Source organism: Sceloporus occidentalis, unplaced genomic scaffold, assembly GCF_023333645.1.
Source record: "Sceloporus occidentalis isolate IW3139 unplaced genomic scaffold, rSceOcc1.0.p SCAF_10, whole genome shotgun sequence".
NCBI lineage: Eukaryota > Metazoa > Chordata > Lepidosauria > Squamata > Phrynosomatidae > Sceloporus > Sceloporus occidentalis.
The window spans coordinates 36,947,124-36,964,656 of record NW_028316990.1 but is presented as its reverse complement, the minus strand read 5'-3'; the positions used below and the strand labels follow the sequence as shown (position 1 = coordinate 36,964,656).

The window sequence follows — 17,533 nt, the reverse complement described above, 5'->3', positions numbered from 1 at the left end:
TTGTAATAGTTTAGTGATCCTAATAAAGGTGCTGACTTAGCCTCTCCAAATACTTTGAGCTTTTCTAGCCAGTGAACGAAGGGACGCTAGGTACCCAAGTTGAAAACATCTGGAGCACTAAAGATTCCTGAGAGTTGAGTTAGTATTGGGAAAGCTTATTATTGCAGTACGACTCCCATCATCCATCCTAGCTAAAGCATCAAGATTCCTGATCCATAACAGATCAGCTTCAGCAGGCATATGTGGTATTGAATGCAACACCCACCTTCTAAAAAGCCCAAAGTCTTTCCTTTTGCACCCATGGAGGCAAATACATTACCCTCTCACAAAGATTGGTTTTCATCCTGACCCCATCCACTCTCTTGGGCAGATGAGAGTGAGGATCTTCAAGTGTATCTCCACTACATCTTTAAGCAGTTTGGTCCCACTTTAACTGCTGTGGCTCCTGAGCCTATGGAATCCTGGGATTTGTAGTTTAGTGCTAATTTTAGAATTATGTTTGTTCCAGGGCTATCCTTCAGAGGAACCTACTGGGATAGAATTGGTAAGTGACTATCATAGAGCTTGAAATCTGCCAAAATTCTTCTACAAACGGCCTCAAGACAACATTTTAAAAGTAACTAGAAAATTTTTCCTATTAATGAATTTATCCCGCTTGTTGCTTTACTTTGGAAATACAATTTCATTATGCCCTGATTTTTTTTAAAGTTACTTGTTAAACATAATTATTCTACAAGTAACTTTATTCCAAATGCCAGTTTAGATCTTCAATTTCAGAGGTGACTGCTATTAAGAAATGCCTCCATGAGGCAGGAGGACAGAGGTGTTTTAAGCCAATTCATAGGACCTCCTAGAGACCTTAGTGGAAGAAACAACCATGTTTGTCCTCATTTGCTCATTCCCAAAGCAGGATAAAGCGACTTGAGAAGCATCAGATCTAACGTGAAGAACAAAAAACTGCAAGGCCTGTACGTGTTTGAGAAACCGGCATTCAAGTTTCCAGTCCTCCTTGAGGCTGCTGCCTACTGTCTCAATCCATGAGGGATGCCACAGCTTCTCCATCAAATGGGTCCATCCAGCCTGGTCCAATGCTCTCAGCTGCCAAGATGAAGGCGGTAGGGAGGTTTTCCTAGAAGACCCAAGTTCTCCTCCACCAAGTGCATCTTATAGCTCATCGTCAGACAAGATCAACACCCTTTTCTCAATGTTTTTGCTCTTCCTGCCGTGTGGGACATTCGCCTGGGGTTCCACGTGCCCGTTCTGCCCGCGTCCCCTTGCCCCTGCCTCCTGCATGGACTGCTGGGTATATTGCTGGTACGCCGGGGAGAAATTATGTATGGCATCTTGGACTATATCCTGAGGACTCATGGTCTCCTTCAGTCCACTGGAGATACTCTGCATTGGGGCAAGAGCGGCTGGGAGGAGGAAAGGATGAGAAGGGAACAATCACGTCACTCAGACCTTCTAAGGAAGGAGCAGACCTTAAAACAACAGGTTAGGCGTTCATATAATTCCAGAGACAATGTGTGTCATACAGTCTTTGAGCTGGAAAGGACCACAAGGGCTATCCAATCCAACCCCTTGCCATGCAAGAATAGACAACTAAAGCTGTGAGATGGCCATAAGGTTTGGTTTCCTTACCTCTTGATCATCTTGTGGGTAGAATTCAGAGTCATAGCTGTGTTAGTCTGGAATATCAGTAAGCAAAGGCACCTCGTAGTACCTTTCAGACTAAGAAAAGATGTTGTAGTGTAGGTTTTTGTAGACTTGGCCTACTTCCTCAGATGCATGAGGGAACTGGTGCCCAGGAAGTATGACAGTCTATGAACGTTTACAAAAGCTTATGCTACAACTCTTTTTACACAGTTTGATCATTGTAGTCTCTCTTCTCTGCACACACATCCCTATAGATGTTGCTAGAGTGCAGCTCCCATCAGCCCTAGCAAGAATGGCCAGTGGGGAAGGATGGTGTCAGTTGCAGTCCAACAATACCTAGAGGGTTGCAGTAGCCCCCGCCTTGGTTTATTCCCCCCCCACTTTATTTTTTGGACCACTGGGTCCTCAAAATGATTCATCCAATGGCAACATGTGGCTTCCATTTCAGTGGAGCTGGGAATCTGTTCTGGATAACTTAAAAGAGTTATCCAGAATGATGAATCCTATTCTCCAAACTGCCTGAAATTGAACTCAGCCCTCAAGCCAAGAAAGTTTCCCCACCCTTAGTTTCAGAAAACTTTGTTACCTGTTGCGCTTTCCTTTTTCTCCCTGTACACCTGGCAGGTGAAAGCATACCGGAGGGCTATGGAAGCAAAGAGCATCTCGATGCATATGATAAAGTTCTGGTATCCAGCAGCGACTGTGCCGGCTCCCACAGCCTTGCCATCAATGATCTGAACCTCTGGGATCACCCCACATTTTTCCAGGATCGCCAACAGCATCCCTGTTTTTTGAAGAAAGATAACAGAGTATCACCCATGGGTGTGTGTGGCATCTTCCCAGGTTGTATCTACACGCACAGACTTTATGTCAGTTCACAGAACTGAAGCATCCCAGGTTCAAAGGGTCTTTGGATGGAAGACAAAAGGAGATGAAGCCACTTTTAAGAAAACCAAAATCAAAATCAAGGAAGCCCACCTTGCCAGAAAGAGAGGAAGATCACAGCTTTGATAGTGAGGAACTTGAGGACGGGCTCAAAGGGACGCAAGAAGTCCATGGTGGCAAAGTAGAAAAGGAAGAGGGCATAGAGGGCCAGGCTGACAGAGAAGTTGTAGATGATGGTGATGTAGAGATAGCCACTGTGGACACTGGGAAGACAAGACAAAACAAAACATAGTCAGGAAGCAAATAAATGTGTTTGTAATAAACCATTATTTAAAAGATTAGAACACATCCACCATGCAAAACCTTGTGGGTCTGCAAATGGAAACCTCTTATGCTGTGCAAAAATGTGTGGATCTCCGAATGAGACCTTCTGTGCATTGCAAAACCTTGCCAGTCTGCAAACCTGAGCTCTTTTCTGGCACGCAAAACCTTCCAGAGGTGCCAGTTAAGAGTTTCTTTCACTGCAAAGCCTCCTTGGGTTTTAAACAGCTTCTTAAATAGTTCCTGTTTCCTGACTAGAAATAAGAGCAGGAACAACTCATGGACAGAACAAGGACCCAAAGGCGAGAGGTTTTCCTCCCCTGCCATATACTCCTTGAGGAGCTGCTGAATGCAAACTGTTAGCATCTTTGTGCAGGTAGGTTTCTCACTTGAAATCTCCGTCGTTATATTTCCCAAAAGCTTGCAGGATGATGGTGATGAGGGCCATGAGAGGTTTCACAATGCAGAACTGCAGTGTTGCCTGGAAGGGGATTGAACAAGAACAAAGAGAAACACTGTAAAGGAAAGTGAGACAAGTAGCGTCATGGGGGAGTGCGGATCGCACTGGGTGACCCCATTAAAAGGGGTGACACTGAGCAGCCGCAGGGTGTCCCAAAGCCTCTCAGTCAGGAAGAAGTGGTGGGACTCTTCTTGATGTGAAATTCCCCTTTGCGGAATAAGTACAAGGGATGAATGCGGACCTTTCTCTCCGATTCCCACTCCTGCAGCCTCCTCTTCCCAATCTAATGGAGCTGCCCAGGGTGCTGCACAGTTTATCTGCCCCAAAATAGCTTCACTTTTTCTCACTCCTTTAAAGTCTAGAGAAAAACCCAGACCAGATCCCCTGCTTTACCACTGTGCCAGCTGCCAGTCCCAACTGTAGCAATTGGTGCGGGGTTTGACTCAAGTTGCAGCTACAGTTCTGCATCTTTCTGCTATGTGCATGTGCAGAATTACCCTCCAGTGCTACTCACCTGCTTGCAAAATCTGAGGAACCCGATAGAATAGGACATCCCTTGCAAACAGCATGTGCCGTAGACGCAACTAGATCTGCAACGAAACAAAACTACCAGCTATCAGTGCCAACCTAGAGCCAGAAATGTTGTGTTGGGGAACCCTAAAGCAGAGGTGGGCAAGGCCAGATTATCCATGTGGTTCCCTTGGCCATGCGTGGCCCACAGGGAGGACTGGGAATGGAGACTGTGAAGCCACAATAACCAATTTCGGTCAACTCACACAATCGGCTTCCCTCGGATCTCTGCCATGATGGTGCTCTCGCCTCCAAGATACTCGAAGCAAAGGCTCAAGAAACTGTAGATCACAAAAGCTGCAGGAGAGAGAAAACCATCACTCAGGGCCACAAGGAAAATTCACCATTTTCCTCTCGACTGAAAATTGTGGAATCCACGGAGGACACTCATGTGTTGCAAAAATAACAAGAATATGTAGCCTCTACTGTGGCAGCTCCAAAGGCAGGAGAAGGAAGACCAAGAAGGGTATTTGGAGAAGTCATAGCAACCTCCCAGTTTAGTTGGCATGGCAGTCATGCATCCTTTTAAGCTAAATCCTGGCTCACCTGCCTGGTGTGCCCTCTCCATCCTGTCCCTTCCTTACACTCCATTTTTATCTGCAGATACTGATCTAGTAGTCATCAGGCTGTTGCTTGGTTAAAAATATATATTTATGTCTCTTGTGTCCTCTAACCATCTCACAAAATGGTATACATGGCCGTTCTCTCACCTTCCACTGTATTCTCAGGTCAGCCTGAGAAATGTGGGGTGCATCTACACTATAATAACAGAGAAGGCTAAATGTCTCACCAAACTACAAATCCCAGGATCCCAGAGCATTGAGCCATGACAACAAAAGCGGTGTCAACCTGGATTATTTCTGCAGTGTGCATGCAGCCAAAGTGGTGTCAAAACTGCATTATTTCTACAGTGCAGATGCTCCGTTTATCTCCCAAAGCCAAAGCACAAGATCTGGCTCACCTTCATAGCAGTCGCGGACTGAATCGAAATAAACGTAGTACTGGTGGCTTCCAATCAGCAAAAGGCTGAGCCAAGAGTCAAAGGCATAGATAGGGACGATGAAGAGGATGCGGATGATGTACCGCTGCTCATTGGGGACGGTGTAGTTTTTCAGGTGCAAGAATATCTGGCAAGAGCAGGCGGGGAAAGGGAGATGACAACACATGAGAAAAACAGAAACAAGCCAGCAAAGGTCAGGCTTTTATTGTAATGAATGATGATATGCTAGTAGACACATCATCTATATGGGAACTATGAACTCAGCAGCAGGACCCCCCAGATTTGGGAAAGGCATTTTACTTTGCAGGAAACACTGTGAGCACATGCACCTAGACAATGGCCAACAAGGGAAACACGGAAGGACAAAGTCCACCCTGATAAGCTCTTGCCATTGGAGAGAGATCAACAGCAATGCAAATAGTCTATAGAAAAGTTCCCTTTTTTGACTCCATCTCTTCCAGATTTTGAAAAAACACAAGAGCAAAGAAGGCGTCTCGTGATACTGGGATTTGGCTAAAAATAAACCTGCCCCTCTGTAACTAAATTCCTGTTTAGGTTGTATAGCAGGCTTCCCCAGTGGCCTTCCAGATGTGTACAAGTCCCACTGGCCATGCTGTCTGAGGATGATGGGACTTGTCATCAACATACTGGCTTGGATGAGTCTGGCTTACAGTTTCCCCCCACTGCTTCAAACTGGAGAACAGGCAATGGAGACCAGGGTTCGATTCCCTGCTCGGCCATGAAACTGACTTGGGCAAGTCACACATTAATTGTGAGGTATTAAGTACTAACCACAATTGTTCCCATATCAAGGTGAAGTGAGGGAATTCTTCCTTATGAGAAAAGAACATTTAACCTAGCCAGGAGCCTAGCAGAGCCGAGGGTGAGCCCTGGCACCACAATGTCTGCGAGAGAAGGAAGATGCTAACTGTATTAGCTACACGGGCTGGAGTTGTTGTGTGTAGCAGCCCTGCACAATCTGGAGGGCCATACAATTCCTAACCTACAACCCAGAATACTCAAAGTTATTTAAGTAATGGTCATTTTCCTCCCAGCTCCATGAGACGTTGTCTCCTCATTCTCCCTCACCACTTACCTGGTGGAAGGTGATAAAGAGCGCAGCCCAGACAAAGAGACCTGAGATAACTCTGGCTGTCGACGTGGTCAAAAAAAGGTGCTGGTTATCCTGAGAGGCATTCTGTTCGGTCTGGATTTGGGAGCCGTCACTCACAACTAAGTGTCCAGTGTTCACCAACAGCGGAAGGACGCCTAACCCCAAGGTGGTACTAGGAGCCATGCTGGTGATCGCTGTCTCTCCCACGGGAGGAGAGGACTGGTTGACGTAGTTCGTATCGTTCATCTGCAGAGGAGCAAAGGGGAATATCTCAGCAAGAGAGGAGTCAAAGTACAACAAGCAGAGATAAAAGACCTGCTTAGGAAATGGTACAAGAGCCAGGCAGGAAGAATCAGGAAATACACTGATATGGTTCAATTGTTGTTCTGTGCCTTCAAGATGTTTCCAAATTATGGCGACCCTAAACCTATCCTGGGGTTTTCTTGGCAAGATTTGCTCGGAGGTTTGCCACTGCCTTCCCCTGAAACTGAGAGAGTGTGACTTGTCCAAAGTGGGTTTCATGGATAAGTAAGCTGTTTTTTCTTGCTCTTTTACTCTTTTAAGCACCATGTACCCTGTTGTTTTTGTTGTGGTTGTTGCATGCCTGCAAGACGTTTCCAACGTACAGGAACTCTATCACTCAGTTTTCTTGGCAAGTTTCTTCCAAAGAGGTTTGCCACTGCTTCCCCCTGAGGCTGAGAGAGTGTGACTTGCACAATGTCATCCAATGGATTTTATGGCTGAGCTGGGATTCGAACCCTGTTCTCCCGGTGTCCTACTCCAGCGCTCAAACCACTGCACCAAGCTGGTCCTTTATCATGTACCCTGATGGCACCATATAAATGAATGGTGATGGTGATGATCCAGGATGATGACAACAGGGCATGGTAGGTTTTTCTCGGTCTTCTTTGTCCCATGTTTATTGCATCCTTCTCACCCCAAGGTCAGAGGATCCGATAGGGTTTTATCCTTACGAACATCTCTGCAAGGTAAACTCCTGTGTGAGGAAGCCTAGCCCAAGGTTCACACACTCAGCTTCACACCAGAATGTGTCACACAGCCAATCCTAACAACCAAACAACACTGGTTGTATTTCTACTCTTCTGGTAAGGTGGAATGGGGCACTGAGTGGAAAAGTCACCTTGAATCCCAAGCACATTTCTTGCCGCCTTGCACCCCATTTTGGGAGAAAGGCTGGATATAAATGCAATAAATAAAACAGTTTCTAGCCCTCATAGTGGCATCAATATATATATATATATGCTTGAAAGCATGCAAAGGTTAGCACTTCCATATCTTGGTTTCTGGCACCTTGCTATTCTCAACAGAAGGAGCATTCTACAGACCAAGCACCAAATAAAATAGCCTTTAAGTTGCATAAGTTGAAAAGGCATAAAGATGCAGATGCAGTATTAGCTTTCAATGTGTATTTTCTCCCATCACTTGTGTAGCTATCCCTTTGCTAAATCCACACTAGTTACCCAAACAGTGCAATAAAAGGTTGTCTTGAGTCCCCCAATGGTAGAAAGGTTATAAAATAAACCCATATTCTCCAGAGAGGATTGTCAAGAGCAGAAACAGCCAGGCAAGGCCAGCATATTCTGAATATCTTCTTCTCAGCTTCAACCTAATAATATACTCATATTTTTAGGGTGAGCACATGCCCCGAGGCCTCTGAAGCTTTCCATCTTTAGATGTTCATTCCTTACATATATTCAATCTATTCTGGGACCTTGGTTTGTTTTTGGACGAAAAAAAGAAATCACTGGATTTCCCAATAAAGGCAGCTATTACAAGGAGTTCCCTCTTTAGCAGCCTCTCTGTAAACTGCTGCTGGCTGGGGATTCTGGGAGCTGTAATCCCTAAGGGTAACTTTTACACTACTACCACCCTTCTCTTCTTAGAAATCAAATGGGATCTGGTGCCTTTTAGGGTGTTTATTGGCACTAAATCTATCACAGTCCTTACATTGGCAAGTTATAGTTTTGGGGGTTTGTCAGGCTATGTGTCCATGTTCTAGAAGAATTTATTCCTGACGTTCTTCAGATGCCAAAGCCACAGATGCCAGCGAAACATCAGGAACAAACTCTTCTAGAACATGGACACATAGTCTGCAAACCCCACAAAAAACCACGGATGCCAGCCACGAAAGCCTTTGGCCTTCACATTGGCAATTTAGCCATATTTCAAGAGCAAGTGCGGTGTACTAGTTTTAGTGTTATACTAGGGCTCTGGAAGAGCAGGGTTCAAGTCTCTGCCTCAGAAGAAGACAATGGCAAACCACCTCTTGTCAAGAAAACCCCACAATTTAGGGTTGCCATTAAGTCGGAAACAACGTGAAGCAACGCAACCTCCACACTTCAACGCTTGCGGTGGGATAGGATCCTCTCATCCGAGGATGCTTGAATGCCCCAGAAGTAACTTTTCACTTTACAGATGTAACTGGGCAACTCTGGAAAGATGAAAAAAGTTGCCTGATGATAATGTCTTTTAATAAAAAGCAACTCGTTCAGCCAATTAATTGCGTCAAGGTGTCAGCCCTGATAATAATGAAAGCATCCAGCCTTTAAAGGATTTACAGAATCATTAAAGTATCTCATCCATTCATTAGCTGATTGCATAGGCCTCCTTGCAACCCTTAATTGATTTAATCAAGGCTGATACTTAGTCAAATTTGCTCATTACTATACCCTCAATTTAGGTGCCTTTTTGATGATAGAAGAAATCACTTGATCAACAAAAGCTCCTGCTTGTTCTCAGAAGAAGAAGAAACGCTATTTTTAACACTATTGGACACCCCTTGGTTAATATATAGCTCTAACCCAAATGAACACCTTTTAACCTTTTGCCCTATTAATTTAAATTTCACTTCTTATGTCAATGAACCTATTGGGTTATTAATTCCCCAGTTAAATTGATCAAAGCCCGCAGCCATAACAGGAAGATTTCTGTCGTCCCCAGAACTTGGAAAAAATATAATTTGGTTGCTTTTCTTTGAATTTGGGAGTCCAAAATCCTTCCAGGGATGGAGTATTTAAAACAGCCACTTACCAGTTGCAAGGTTAAGCAAGAGACATTTGCTAGCACACTATTTCTACCAAAAGGATCTAATTTTCCCCATTCCTCTCTGGTCCTCAGAGGAGCCTTTTCCCCTTTCTCCATGGCAAACACACATAGAAAGCACTGACCCTCCTCTACTCTCTCATCCATCCAACTTTTAGGGTGAACCCAAAACGTTATGGTCTCTGGAATATGCCCCTAGGTTTTACCCTCGACTTATCCAGTGGGACATTTCAAAATCCATAATGTTTGCCCCAAAACCTGCCCTCGACTTATACACAAGATCAGCTTATACATACGGTACTCACCCCAAAGGGTTCAGCTTTGCAGAAAGAGCGTGTCAGAAGCGTGAAGCTAAGGAATACACCAGGATCTAAAAATACTCCTCTCTTTGCCCAGAGCGAGGGAAGCACAGTGTACAGAAAGAAGTTCACAACTCAGAAAGGGAGACCCATGGCTGCTGGAGAGCTGGGCGGGGGGGGGGGGGGTCCCATTGAAAAGCAGCCCCTCAACATGTACATGTAGGGAAGAGACACATCAGATAGAGAAGAAGCCAAGAGAACCAAGGCAGCAGCTGACCACCAGGTTCCCTGGACAATTCTGCGCCCAAATTAGTCAACACAAGCTCATCTGTAGCCAACAGGGAGCTGGCAAAGGAAACAGCCCTTGGCACCAACCTGGTACACCAAGGCACGACCCACAGCATCATGTAAATATTAACCAGCCTGCAAAGATCTCACCGGGTCGGCAGTGGCACCATGGGAAAGGAAACGAGACAGGACAATGGTGCCTTTGCTAGCCTTGGCTGTTCCCTTCCTTGTTTGCTTTGTGACTGTGCCTCGGAGCGATGTGGGAGAGGCACCCTGCCTCGGCTTTCGGAGGGAGCATGTAGTGGTCGCATGCCCTCCAAGGTCTCCCAGAGGAAAACCGGGCCATGTTTGGCCAAGCGACATCGAAGTGTGGCCAAGGTTATGAATGTGGAAGAAGACGCAAGCTAAGAGAGGCTGCAGCAGTTTGCTTTTGCCTGAGCCTATTGGGGAAATAAATATTCTTCTAAGATTATAAGAAGAGCCCTGTTGGATTCGACCAAAGTCCAGCAGTCTGTTTTCATAATGGTCAATCAGTTGCCTGTGGGAAGCCCAACAGCATACCGCTCCCCAACATTTCACCGATTAAAACCAGGACACATGCGGCCAAGCAAAAACAGCATGTGGTCAAGGTGGCAAAAATTATCAATGCAGAAAAACAGCCAAGCTAGGAGACCAGGGTTAGATCCCTTGCTCGACTTTGAGACCCATTGGGTGACCCTTGGGCAAGTCGCATCCTCTCAGCCTCAGGCAATGCAAACCTCCTCTGAACAAATCTTCCCAAGAAAACCCCATGATAAGGAAAAGGGGGATTAAAAGGAACACATTACGGGGGATATTGGCAAAAAGAGCTCCAGAAAGGAGGCGCTATGGGCCATTAATGGCTACTGGCAAGGAGAAAATAGGTACTGCATCCACATAATAGGTACAATGTATATTGTTGTTAAGTTCCAGGTTGATGTTGAATACCAAGGGCTTATCATCCAAATAGCAGGCAAAGTGGGTCAAACCGGCTTTGGAGCCGGCTGTACCACTTTTTGCACATGGTTGAATGCCGCTCTTTATTTCTTTGTGGTTTGTTGTGTCTTCAAGTCGTTTCCAACTTATTGCGACTTGTGCCTTGGTACGTAGGTATGCATGTATTTATATTAATTTCTATCCTGGTCCCCCCTCCCCAATTCAGGACTCAAAGTGGCATACAACAAATTAAAAAGCACATAGTTAAAAATGTACAAAATACAGAAGTTAAATAAAGATCGAACCATCAACAAATTTAAAACCAGATTAAAGCACGCACTATTAAACACACCCATGCATGCAAATGCACATACACCTGCACAACCATTGGCAAGATTCAGCATGTTGTTTAGGAGAGACGGACCTCATACAATCACACATCAAATGCCTGTTGAAATAGAAAAGTCTTTCCTTATTGTCGAAAAGAAAATAGGGAGGATGCCGGAAATGTGTACGCCTAGTTTATATCCCTTTGGTTTCTATCCATACGATGGAGCTGGGACCGTTAAAGCAGTGTCATTAATTCTGCAATGTGGCAGCAGCCTATGTGGGCTCCACAAAAGTGAGTTTACTCTCTAGGCTTATGACTTGTCACTTTTTGCATTGCTTTCCAAACACATGACGGAAACACGACAGCCTGCGGTTTTATAATTATGTACTGTTGCAACTCCCAAAGGTGAAAAATGAAACTTCTTCTACATTCCAAGGTGCAAAAACTGGCCAAGCAGGAAGATGTTCCTTAGTGTTCTGCCTCTGCTACTGCAGTAATCTAGGACTACGGATCACCTTATCCCCTAAGACCTGCATTGTTGTGTGTAAACCTACTGTGTTGCAAACAGCAGCTTAGGACCTGTTTGCATGGGCCAAATAAACCAGCCACCCTTGTCTTCTTGACAAGGAATCTGGACAATGCAGGGCCCAATCTGAATCTGGGGCAAATAGTCTAGCCAACATCCAGGCTTTTCAGTGCGAAACCTAGGTTATATCCCTCTTATTGTTGTTTTTAACTGCCCTCGAGTCGACTCCATTGCCTTCCCATGAGGCTGAGAGAGTGTGACTTGCCCAAGATCACCCAGTGGGTTTGTAAACCTCTTAAAAACACAAGTCTGTTTCAACTTAAAGCAACTTTGTTGTTGTTGTGTGCCCTGAAGTTGTTTCTGACACATGGTGGCCCTAAGGCAAACCTATCATAGGGTTTTCTTGGCAAGTTTCTTCGGGGGGGGGGGGTCGCAACTTGCCATCCTCTGCGGCTGAGAATGTGTGAATTGCCCAAGGTTTGTAAACCTCTGAAACCCCAGTGGGTTTGTAAAACCCTTAAAAACACAAGTCTGCTTCAGCTTAAAGCAGTCCTTTGTGTGTTGTTATTGTTGTGTACCTTCAAGTCGTTTTTGACTTACAGTGATACTAAGGTGAACAAATCATGGGGTTTCCTTGGCACAATTCTTCAGGGGAGGTTTGTCACTGCCATCCTCTGAGGCTGAGAGAGTATGACTTGCCCTATGTCACCCAGTGGGTTCCCATGGCTGAGCGGGGGTTCGAACCCTGATCTCCAGAGTCATACTCCAACACTCAAACCACTGGACCATTCTGGCTCTTACAAAACAAGAAAGAGAGGAAAGGGTTAGTAGTATGAGCCAATCTATCTAAGCTGGAGAAGCTGTAAGTTCTCTGCCACTTATTCTGCCTTAGCTCAAAGCAAACAAGAGTTTAGGGAGTGTCTCCGGTCGGCATGCATGCTTTACTTATTTACAAGAGATCCCGTGAATATGTAGGTGAAAGGAGATGGTGTCACTGAAGAGTGACACTATCAATGGGTAGCAAGAACCCAGCTGGAAAATAAGTGCTCTGATTCGAGATAGCACCTTTGGGTTGGATCTCCATCAGTAGTTGCTTGGAAAGATGGATCTGCTCTGGGTTTCACTATGAACTTTAATGGACCTCCCCAAACAGGTCTGATCCCTTGCAGTGATGTTGATTTGATTTATGGCAACTCTGTGTATAATAGAGAGCCATAGCGTGCCAAGAGAGTAAAGTGATCCCTTTCTACGTTACAATTAGACTATATTGGGCCCTTGGTAACACTGTGGTTTCATTTCAGGACCCTCCATAGATATCAAAATCCATGGATGCTCAAGTCCAACTAAAAACAATGGCATAGGAAAATGGTCTTCCTTGTATAAAATGGCAAAATCAAGCTTTGGTTTGTGGAATCTATATATTTTAAAAATATTTTCAAGCCATGGATGCCTGAATCTGTGGATGATAAATCCGTGGATATGGAGGGCTGATTGCACAATGTCAGGTATCAATCTGTAGGAATCAAACCCATGTTTCAGAGCTCCTAGCAGATTTTCATAAAGAAGTCTATGTAAAATCAATACAGCTTTGTCAAAAGTATGCTTACTTAGCATTGCAGTACTATTGCCTTTGGACTCGAGTGCCACGAAAGCCATGGAAAATTAAACCTCAGTCATATGCATTTTGATTCAAGTCTCACTCCAGCAATAAGACTTAACAGCAAGATCCCAAGCATGTTTACTCAGAAGGAAATCCTACCATTTCCCATGGGCCTTACTTTCAGGTAAGCACATTTCGAATTATGGCCTGAGGCGCATGTAATTTTCTTTTTCGATTCAGCCCGGAAACACTCTCCGGTGATCCTCAGAGCATCTTCCATATCTCTCCTGATTCAGACAATGTTGAATTTCTTCTCCAGGGAATAAACGGAATTTGCCTGCCTTTTCTAATTCGGAAGAATCTTTATCTTTTATTGGCGCGCATCTCAAAATAGCACCTGCTTCTTGAGAACATATTCCTCATTTTTAAACCATCTGCGAATTAATCAGTTACAAGTAGGGTGGTTAACATATATTTATTTAATGAGTTTCCCTTCTACTTCAGCGTAGCTTCTGTGCGCAAAAGATATTATTAAAACTGGCACTTTAAAAAAAGCATTGAGCACAGTCTAAATGAGCTCCTTGCCTACCTGAGCCACATTTGCTGATTGTAGATCAGGGAGATCTACATAAAACAGATGGTTTATTTAAATCATTGAGCATTGGACTACGACTCTGGAGACCAGGGTTCGAATCCCTGCTCAGCCATGGAAACTCATTGGTTGGTCTTCAACAAATGATCACAAATCACATAGTCTCAGCCTCAGAGGAAGGCAATGGCAAAGCCAAATCTTGCCAAGAAAACCGCATGATAGGTTCACCATACATCAAAACCAGTTCAAAGGCAGACAAACAACAATGTGATGAGGAAATTGTGGCCTAAATCCTACTGATGGTATTGACTAGAGTAGAAGCATTGTGTCAGTGGGGTTTACCCATGTGTTGACTCAACAACTGATTCAATGGGTCTGCTCTAGTGAGGGCTAACCAAAGGAATCCCAACCATAGTGTGTTTGTTTTGGTGTTTTAAAAAGCTGGTTCTTGACAGGAACAGACTTGCTCTTCTTGCAAGCAACCCAGAAGGGTTAACAATATGAAGTAAACATGCTAAACTCATTAAACCACCAGAAGTGCAACACTTATAAGATAAAAAGTAAGGTGTTTACCTTTCCTGATTTCCAGGTTCTGCTCACATTACGACACTGAAAAGGGAGTAAGAGTAGCTTTTATATTTTGTTTTCACCATGCACCCAAAAATAGATTACAAGTAACAGGTACTTATGCAATGGTTTAAATAAAACACACACTAAAACACACACTCAAACTCTTCCAAAACTGAGACATTGAAAAGTTCATTTCTTCTGGGGAGTATATACATTAGGAGAAGTTAAACAGAACAACTGGGCTTGCTCTGTGTATCTAGCAACCCAAACTGCTAGTCTTATCTTCTATTCTGGAAATGGGGGTCTTGAATTAAACAAAATCTGGGGGCGGGGGAGAAATGAAGGAAGGAAAGAAGAAAGCTTGTCACATGTACTCTATTTTGTGCATTTCAGTTGAAGCCATAAAGATTTGGGGATGTACTAAAAGAAATTACAGTACTTGCCTATAGGGAAACCATACTTGCCCATAGGGAATAATAATAATAATAATAATAATAATAATAATAATAATAATAATATAAAGATGATGATGATGATGATGATGATGATGATGATGATGATGATGATGATGATGATGATGATGGAATCATTGGAGAATACATGCCCATAGGAAATCTTTGGGAATAGTTGCCCATAGCAAGCATTCCCTGGTGATTTCCTATGGACAAGTATTCTCCAATGATTTCCAATGGGCAAGTATGGTTTCTCTATGGGCAAGTATTCCCCATGGTTTCCTATGGGCCAGTATGCTTTCCTCTGTGGGCAAATATTCTCCAATTATTCCCTATGGTCAAGATCTCCTATGGGCAAGTATGGTTTCCCTATGGGCAAGTACTGTCATTTGTTTTAGTATATTTTTGGATTAGGGAAAGCTGGGGGGGCCGGGATCTCAAAGTGTGGACCCTTCCATCCTTTCCCTGCTTTTCAATTTCCAACCTTTCCACCCATGCCCTTGGATCCTGGGTGCCATGCTAGAAACTTTTGATTACTACCCCCCCCCCAAAAAAAAAACAAAAAAACCCAAACCCTGGGAAAGGGACCTGTTGGTTTGGAAAGCTTGCCAAGGAAAGAATGATGCTCCACTCTGTGCGTAAAAGCGCAAAGTTTGCGCACCAAAGCAGGAGACTTTGTGAGCTATTGAGCCTTCCCTGTCCTCTTTTCCTGCTTTCTCTCCCTGGCCAGCTGGCAGAACTCTTGTTTGGCATCAGCCCTGGCTCCCCTGCCCTCGGATCGTGTCCACCGATGGCCCTAAACCTTCAAGACTCACCTGGAGCCGGAGCGCAGGGATGGAGAGGCAGGGGCTCCAAGGGCGCAATGGAGGAGGAAAGGCTCCTTCCTGGCCCAAGAGAGCCCTCCCTCGGCCGCACCTCCACCTGGCCTCCTTTCCTCCAGAGACTCCTCCTTCGCCTCCTCCTCCTCCTGGGCTGGCTTTCTTGCCTTGGGTGCCCCATGCCCAGGGAAAGAGCAGGTACCCTCTTTCCAAAGCCCTGCTGCCCAAAGGCCTGGGGGCACCCTTGGCAAAGGTCTCCAAACAGCAAAAGGTGGCACCCTTTTCATGGATGTCCATGAAAGCCAGGCTACAGCCAAGCCCTTCATTTCTATGGGTTGTTTGTAATCCACAGTATGCTTTGAAAATATTGTAAAGATAGATGCATCCCAAATAGATGCATTCCCAAAAAGCAAACCTTGATTTTGCCCTTTGGCACAAGGGAAACCATTTTACTGGGCCTTGGGAGTGAATGGGCCTCAGGTCTACATGGATTTTTTTATCCGTAGATTCCAGCAGGCATGGCTTCAAAATATTTTTAAAAATAGATAAATTCCCAAAACAGCGAACCCTGATTTTGCCCCTTTATACAAGAGGCACCATTTTACTGGGCCATGGGATTTAGTAGGATTTAAATCTCCACGGATTTTGTCATCTACAGGGGGTCCTGGAACCAAACTCCAGCAAATACCAAGGGACCGCTGTACAGGTTGAGTCTCCCTTCTCCAAATTGCTTAGGACCAGATGTGTTTTGGATTTCTGATATTTTTTTTGGATCATCCTTTACATGACATTCCTTCAGGTATTTAAAAATAGCTATCATGTCACTTTACTCTTTCCACACTGCAGAAACAATCCAGGTTGACACTGCTTTAGCTGCCATGGCTCAATGCTATGGAACTGTAGTTTTGGGAGACATTTAGCCTTCTCCGTCAGCCTTACCATTACCACAATAAACTCCAGTTCCCAGCATTCCATAGCACTGAACCATGGCAGTTAAAGTGGGGTCAACCTGGATTACTTTTGCAGTGCAGATGCAGAGTCGTTCCTCATAAAGCTTGGTTTCCAGACCTTTATATCCCCTTGGTTGCTTCTTTCTGGACACAGGAGTCCCCCGCCTCCTTTGTGCCCGATTGTTTGATGAGTTCAGTGTTTCTTCTCCGCCTTTGAGGTTCATTACCATTCTTCCCATCCAAAGACCCAAGCAGGTGATAGATTGTTTTGCAGCAACTGTCAGATCGATGTTCCCGCTTTATGTCTCACGCCCGTCTCCCTGTAAATTATGAGGCAGCCAGGAGCCGTGATGGGCACTTAGGTACCCAATAATTTCTCCCTGGCAATCACTTGTCCAATTTGTAACTTACAAAGGTGCTATAAAACACCGCTTTAATTGACTGCATCTGGAGGCAGCAGCTGCCTAAAAGGAGCTGCCAAATTTTTTGGTCCCTCTGCCATCTTAGGAGGCGGTGGCCAAGGAGACATATCTGACACCATAAAGGATGACTGATAGATTTCCCAAGCAAACGATAAACTTTAATCTTAGCTAGAGAAAACTAATTCCGAAACTGCCAGACGCAAAGATGGAAACCCAACTGGGTTCAATCCAAGTCGCGGACAGGTAAGACCAAGCATGGCATAGTAGTGGTTTGAGTGTTGGACTGGGACTCCAGGAGACCAAGGTTCAAATCCCTGCTCAGACATGGAAAGCCATTGGTGTCTTTGTGTAAGTCACATTCATTTTTATTGATTTTTTTCTTGTTTGATTTCTCAACACCTTTTCCTAATGGAGAAGCCAGTGGAGCTTCGAAAGCTTGCATTGGGTACTTTGTGCATTTTGGGTGGCCCACTAAAGGTATCACTGTTTTGTGGATTTTGGATGTTACTGTACTCATTTATTAGAACAAAGCCATTGTAAGCCTCCTCTGAAAGAATAGTCAAGAAAAACCTAGGATAGGGTTGCTATAAGTTGAAATCCAAAGCAGTGGTTTGAGTATTGCATTATGAATCTGCGAGACCACAGTTCGAATCCCCACTTAG

At 44.6% G+C, this 17,533-nt stretch overlaps 1 protein-coding gene across 1 annotated transcript; it reads right to left on the bottom strand.

Annotated features, from left to right (window-relative positions):
• Positions 1 to 19: 19 nt before the first annotated feature.
• Positions 20 to 15,580, bottom strand: LOC149306486 (transmembrane protein 184A-like). Its single transcript, XM_089539540.1, has 10 exons — positions 15,497 to 15,580; positions 14,233 to 14,268; positions 5,989 to 6,252; positions 4,854 to 5,019; positions 4,099 to 4,189; positions 3,837 to 3,912; positions 3,252 to 3,343; positions 2,635 to 2,804; positions 2,243 to 2,440; positions 20 to 1,415 (listed from the first exon to the last, which is right to left on the bottom strand). Exons 3-10 carry the CDS (start codon positions 6,250 to 6,252, stop codon positions 1,165 to 1,167), a joined length of 1,308 nt encoding a protein of 435 aa, XP_089395666.1. The 5' UTR covers positions 14,233 to 14,268; positions 15,497 to 15,580; the 3' UTR covers positions 20 to 1,164.
• Between the last annotated feature and the right edge of the window lie 1,953 nt (positions 15,581 to 17,533).

Excerpts from the sequence above, each read along its gene's own strand:
- LOC149306486 (XM_089539540.1), bottom strand. The coding sequence starts at position 6,252 with ATGAACGATACGAACTACGTCAACCAGTCCTCTCCTCCCGTGGGAGAG. Across the intron at positions 3,913-4,098 it reads ATCCGAGGGAAGCCGATTGT|ATCTAGTTGCGTCTACGGCA; the intron begins GTGAGTTGACCG and ends GTTTCGTTGCAG. Across the intron at positions 2,441-2,634 it reads CTTCCTCTCTTTCTGGCAAG|GGATGCTGTTGGCGATCCTG; the intron begins GTGGGCTTCCTT and ends TTCAAAAAACAG.